Raw genomic sequence first — 6,699 nt, 5'->3', positions numbered from 1 at the left:
CAAAAAAAAAAAAAAAAAAAGTAGAAAGGAAAAATAAAGTAATTAGAGGACCAGTTCAGGAAACCCCATGTCCAAATAAGTGTTCCAGAAAAGAACTGAGTAAATTTTAAAAAGTGTTTGCTAATGAATTAATTCAACAATTTTTTTTTCAGAACTGAAGGATGCAAGTTTCCAGGTCCAAAAGGCCCACCATTGTGATTTCACAAAAATGGGGAAGAAAATATTCTATAGGATTCCAGAAAGGGAAAATCTAGGTCACGTCTAAAGGATGAGAAATCCAAATAGCTCTGGACTTCTCAAGAGAAACACTGGAAGCTAGAAGACATTAAAGCAACAATATCTTCAAAATAGAATTTGATACCCATCCAAACTATTAATGAGGTAAGTGGGTGGAATGAAGATATTTTCATGGTTTTAAAAACACTTACTTCCCAAACATTCTTTCTCAGGAAGCTACCAAAGGATATGCTCTACAAAACTGAGGCAGTAAACCAAGAAAGAAAAAGGAAACAGAAAAACAGATTCCACACAGAAGAGAAATAAAAGGAATTCTCAGAATGATGTGACAGGAACCCCAGGATGACAGCTACATCAGGCAGAGAAGGTTACCAGTTCATAAAGGAACATGTTAGAAGGGTCAAGGAGAAATGTCTCTAAGAAGATGAAATCAAGAGAACACTTGATATATCCAAATGTCTTGAAAGGAGATGTGGGCAAGGGACAGATAATTTAAATCTTGAGTTAAGGGTAAGTACATAAAAAAGAAGCAAATCAGAGAGAAAGGAAAAAAATTTTAAAAATTATTAACTCCAGGGAAAACAAAAAGTTTTGTATGATAGGAGAAATCATGGAAGAGACATGGCTCAACTGTAAATAATGCTCTATACAGTCATTTAAATAATAGAAACACTAAATACTGATACATTATATAACTATATTGGGAAAATGGGGGATGGGGAGAATTCGGGGATGGGGTGAGAATAAGGCACAGAAAGAGAACAGAGAGAACGAATTGAAAACTAGCACTACCAGCATGTTACTCAGAAATATGGAGGGAAATTCCAAAAGAATAAGCTAACATCACTATATGCGGCTGCCTCTGGGACTAAAAATGAAGGACTCTTCTTTTTAAACCACAGCCTTCATAAATTATAAAAGTACTTCACACTTCAAACTATTACACTGATTTTAAAATATATATACAAATATATGTATGCAGAACCCAACCTCTTAGCCACTGAACTTGTATTTTTCAAATTATAAACTTGGGACCATTTAGCGGGTTGTGAAATTAATTCTGTAAGTCACAACCATCATTTCTAAAATGAATTAAAACAAAAGCAGGTAGGGCTTCCCTGGTGGCGCAGTGGTTAAGAATCTGCCTGCCAATGCAGGGGACACGGGTTCGAGCCATGGTCCGGGAAGATCCCACATGCCGCCGCGGAGCAACTGAGCCCGTGTGCCACAACTACTGAGCCTGCGCTCTAGAGCCCTTGAGCCACAACTACTGAAGACTGCGTGCCACGAGGCGGTGCTCCACAGTGAGAAAAGCCACCGCAATGAGAAGCCCATAGGGCGCAATGAAGAGAAGCCCCTGCTCACCACAACTAGAGAAAGCCCACGTGGCAACGAAGACCCAACGCAGCCAAAAATAAATAAATAAAAGTAAAGTTCCCTTTAAAAAAAAAAGGTGGTAGAAAATAAGAGACATTGCACATAGTAAATTTTTTCATGAACCTTCATATACGTACACACAACAGTGCATAATATAAAATGTATGTTTAACTGTGAACAAAATAATTTTAAAATTACTAACTACACAGCATTATAATTACTTTTAGTCCTGTTTTTTAAAGTGAGAGATGACAATCTATCTTTATTGTAAAGCAAAGAAATGGAAAATGTTGACAGCTAATGAAAATATTCCATTGTGACACTCTTTAAAATGCCACTGATATCATGCATGAAGAATGCTCACTCCTATATTACTGAAATCTAAATACTGCTTTCTTACAATCAACTTTGTAATATTTGAACCAGAGAGAAGAGTAACAACACAGAAAACACAATAAAACTCAAAGTCAATCAGATAATGTGGAATATTACTGCTTCTTAGGTGATGGATCTTTTTCATTTTATATGATTTTAACTAATTTTTAAATTTCCGGTCTACGGATATACTCAAGCAGAAGGAACCATCCTAGAAGACTTTGGAATACCAGTGGAAGCCAGCCTGGTGGAATAAACAATCAAAAACTTGCAACATATAATGCATAAACTAGAAAGTATAGATGCAGTCGACCAAGATGTAGTTTTCTTCCACTGACCCACCCTCATATACTTTAAAAGCTACACTGCCCACCTTGCAGTAAGGAAAAATTGGGCAAGTTAAAACTTTGATGCTCTTTTACTAAAACCCTAAATTTAGTCCAATTTTTCTTTTAACTTAGCTAGGTTATACTGATATATGCACATTGCTTTGGATGCTACCCCTACAATTCACTTACTTTAAAATGATTTAAAATAAGAACAAAAATTTCTGCAGAAAGCAAGTTCCATTATACTCTCATGATAAAGCTTCACTTCTTATAAGTTATAAAGATCAGATTCATATACACATGGGTATGTATATTTTTAAAACCACTACTACCACCCATACAGGATATTAAAAAAATAAAATATGAAGCAGTCAATATACTGGTATTTAATTATAGAAAAGATATTTGTGGATATATGTGTGTGTGTGTGTGTGTGTGTGTGTGTGTGTGTGTATTTGAAAATATGCATGAGAAGTTAATGACTGTGGTTACCTTTTTTTTGGACAGGTGAGGGGATGGGAAGAGTAGGGATGACAACCAGGGTGAGAGGAAGGCTTTGCACTGTACATCTGGTTATACTTTGATTTTAAAACTATTACTGGGCTTCCCTGGTGGCGCAGTGGTTGAGAGTCCGCTTGCCGATGCAGGTGACGCGGGTCCGTGCCCCAGGCCGGGAAGATCCCACATGCCACGGAGCGGCTGGGCCCGTGAGCCATGGCCGCTAAGCCTGCACGTCCAGAGCCTGTGCTCCGTAACGGGAGAGACCACGACAGTGAGAGGCCCGCGTACTGCAAAAAAAAAAAACTATTACCTATTTTGGCAAATTAGGGGTTCTCATTCTATTCTCCCTTCATGAATTGCCTGGCTTCCGCACCCTATTCCACATCCTGCACACACGCACACACAATCACCCAGAAGTAATTTGAGGCAGGTATGCTTTCACTTTGACAAAAGACTTTCTCCCGATCTTGAAAAAGTGAACCTATACTCTTAGCACCCACGTGACAGGCATAAATGCCACCTGTCTTTGCAGGATGCCAGGACCCCAGGTCACATCCACAGCCCCTCCTCAGCACACCCATCACACTGCAAACCATCACACTGCAGACATTTGCTGAGGGCCTGCTATGTGCCAGATGCTGTTTGGAAGCATGGGACACAAAAGTCAGTAGGACAAGGTACCTGCCTTCCCAGATCTCAAAGCCTCAAGGAGAGGAGAGGAGACAGAAGAGCAAACAGGTAATTTCCAAATGATACGGTATATATAGTGGGAAAAGTGTAATCTACATAATCTACCACATTATATTTTAATTATTTTTTCTCCTGTTTTCCCACGTCTCTCAAAGGTGAGAGTCTCTGGCACAGGCAATGGGTCCGTAGTGATCTTTGGATCCCCTGAGCTAAGCATGGTACCAGCATGATCTGAACTTCATAAATGTCTCCTGCATGGTAATGCAATGGTATTTTAAGAAATACATTCATATATGTCTTAATGTTTCAGAATGGTGATTGATAAACACATCAACTATTAACCTGGACCTCTGTGGTGTATTATAATCTTAGAATTTCAGAACCAAAAGAAACATCTTTAACCTCAGAAGACCTGTGATCTTTTAGTCCTTAACATGTAGTTTTGGCTTTGATTCCATAAAGGGGGAAAATTATGAAAGCTAAGCCTATCTGTTTCTTTTCCTGGAAACCAATGCACTCTTGTTTGTTTTTACTGGTAGGAGTGGAAGCTTTCACCCAGTAACTTAAAATTCCAACCATGGTTAATACATTAGTAATTTCTTGCAATATTCAGAAACAAAAGTGATTTTCAATTTGACACAGGTTTGCCAATATTAATTTAAAACTTCTTACACTTCAAACCTTGGACTTCTAGGTAAGAAAAATAATAGTCTTGCCTTGCTCTGAGCTCTATCCAAAACAAATGACAGAAATGAATTGCAAACATAACATGAGGAGTCATTGCAATTAATCAACGCAGAACCCAAGGGAGGAACTGTTTCTATTTTTAAGTGCACTGTTGCTTTAAGGGAAGACCCACTGGAGAAACATAAAACCAAGCTGCATAATGAAAATCAAAATGCATTTGGTGTCTCCCTCCTTGCAAAGACAGTAATCCTAACCTGCAAGCAGCACTGCTGTGTTCACTCCTCCCAGTTTGTCTGTAAACTGAATGACAGGTACCCAGGCAGAATCCCACAGAAAGGGCCCATCCACCACTCAAAGAATCATATCTGTCAGGAGGTCAGAACAAGAGAACACCCATGTTTCAGTGCTATTCTTATAGTTCCAGATAAGGGGCTATTCCAAGAAGCAAGCAGATGGGTAAATCCCCAAGTCACCCTTCAAATCATTACTTAAAAGATGCTCATTAGTAACGGCAGTGGTGGCCCTAAAAATGATCAATTGATTATTTAGCAGTTCCAACCAACTGTCTACAGTTGTAATTTCTATCCAAATTCCACAACACTAAATCTGTGTCTGCCCACAAATGACAAAGCTTCATTTCATTAAATAGTAGCTTACAGTAACACTCCTGATGGTTAAGAGTGACAAGGAGCAGGTGTCAAACCAGCAAGGGAAACAGAAGCCACAGCTACATAAAAGGAGTTAACATTCTACCTGTTTCCTAGACTGCTTTGAAGACTGACCCAGCAGAATTTTTTTCTCAAACAATATTCAGGTTGAGGGGGGGAGGGAAATGTTGGTGATGTGGGTGACTAATTTAATCTGTAAATATCTTAATTCACTCAATGAGTTTACTTACTATCACTAAGAAATACACAACTACATTGCTATAAATGTATCTAAAATCCTATAAATATCTAAAATGTATCTAAAAATATTATTCAAGGATACATCCATTACTGAAAAGTATTTAACATATTTTAAATACAACTTAGCTATTTAAAATCGCCATAACAATCTGCTACAGGAAGCAGAATGTTTGCACATTGGATAAAACTTTCTAGCCTCAGCACAAAAAGCAAAGAATCCCCAAACTTACCTCCTGATAATTTCTCCCCCCCAAATTTAGTAAAACTATGCCTGAACACCACATGATTATAGAATGAAGGCAGTTGCTTCCTTTAGCAATAAAGTAACAAACCCTACTTCAGAGTCTCTCTTTAGTGAAAAAAAAAATCTCTGAAGAATAACAAAAAAATCACTAAATTGTAACACACCAATCAACAGGTGACTTTTAGAAACACAAACTCTCCTCAGAGAGGAATTAATTTTGTCAGATCTCCCTGATTTCTCTTTCCTATTTTTACAAACTACTGCATTGCTACACTAGATGAATTCCAACCGTTTTCTTCTCAGGGGCTTACCAAAAAAATGCCAAATATTCAAATTATTTTAGGGCATTTTCCCATACTGTTGCGTGGAATAGAGCAGAATTAATAAGGATCCAACAGTTACCACTTTTCAAATGCAAATGTTGCCATCTAGTAAATGCAGCCCCTTTTAAACATCCCCCCAGTGTCTACACAGCTCCATGCACTACTTTTGTTTCCTTGAAAATCGAAATTCGCGCATTACATTCAGGCATTATCTCAACTCAGAACCAACAAAAAAATAGATCTTAAATGGTCCAGGCCTGAGCCTGCATCGTACAAAACTGTTCTGCTTTATTGTGCGGGGGTGTTCCCTCCCACACCCCATTTTACACACAAAGTTCCTTAACAATTCTGCCAAATAAAGCAAACAGTACAGTGGTGGAAAGAACCAGGGGCACTGGGTTCCACGAGCTAGGCCTTGGGGTGGTCACTTGCTCGCCTCAGGCCTCAGTTTTCTCATCTGTAAAATGTGGCTATTGGACTAATCATCTCTAGGGTCCCATCCGGCCCCCTAAAGCCGGGAGGGGACACAGCGGACTGGTCCTGGTTCAGGCCGGGGTGCCCTGCCTGATGCTGCTCTAGATGGGAGGGGACAAGGGGGAGGGGGGCAGAGGGAGGAGAGAGAGGAACTTGGACTTGCAACAGCTTCAGACAGGAGCGTGCGACAAACTTGAAGCCGTCCTCCTAACAATAGGCAAGAGCACTCCCATTTTCCGGGCTCAAACTTGCAGGAGGCGGCGGGGCTGCACCCTCCTGACCGCCCTCTCGGCACCCGCTTTACCTTTCTCCCTGTTTGGTGTTAGAAGGAGGAGGGTACAGGACCGTTTGATTCCCTTCCATTTCCACCACGCACTTGGTGTTCAGTTCCAGTTCTGAAAGCAAAAGGGAAAACGAACGTTGCCAAGCCGAGCATCCGTGCCCGCAGCCCGCCTCTGCGCGCCGCATGGGACTCCCCCGGGAGGCGGCCGAACCCGGAGCCGGGAGCCGGCGCACCGGGTCCCCGCGGCCGGTGCGGGCGCCGCCTCCGCCCC

General features: G+C 40.5%; 1 protein-coding gene across 1 annotated transcript in view; it reads right to left on the bottom strand.

The window, feature by feature from the left end:
• The window catches only part of KIF13A (kinesin family member 13A), a 216,818-nt gene extending 210,310 nt beyond the window's left edge, over positions 1 to 6,508 (bottom strand). The window contains exon 1 of the mRNA XM_007461260.1: positions 6,450 to 6,508. Within this exon, the coding sequence (XP_007461322.1) occupies positions 6,450 to 6,508 (59 nt within the window). The remainder of the gene's footprint in view (positions 1 to 6,449) is intronic.
• Between the last annotated feature and the right edge of the window lie 191 nt (positions 6,509 to 6,699).

Source organism: Lipotes vexillifer, unplaced genomic scaffold (assembly GCF_000442215.2).
Source record: "Lipotes vexillifer unplaced genomic scaffold, Lipotes_vexillifer_v1.1 scaffold863, whole genome shotgun sequence".
Taxonomy (NCBI): Eukaryota; Metazoa; Chordata; class Mammalia; order Artiodactyla; family Lipotidae; genus Lipotes; species Lipotes vexillifer.
This window is presented reverse-complemented; position numbering and strand designations above follow the sequence as displayed.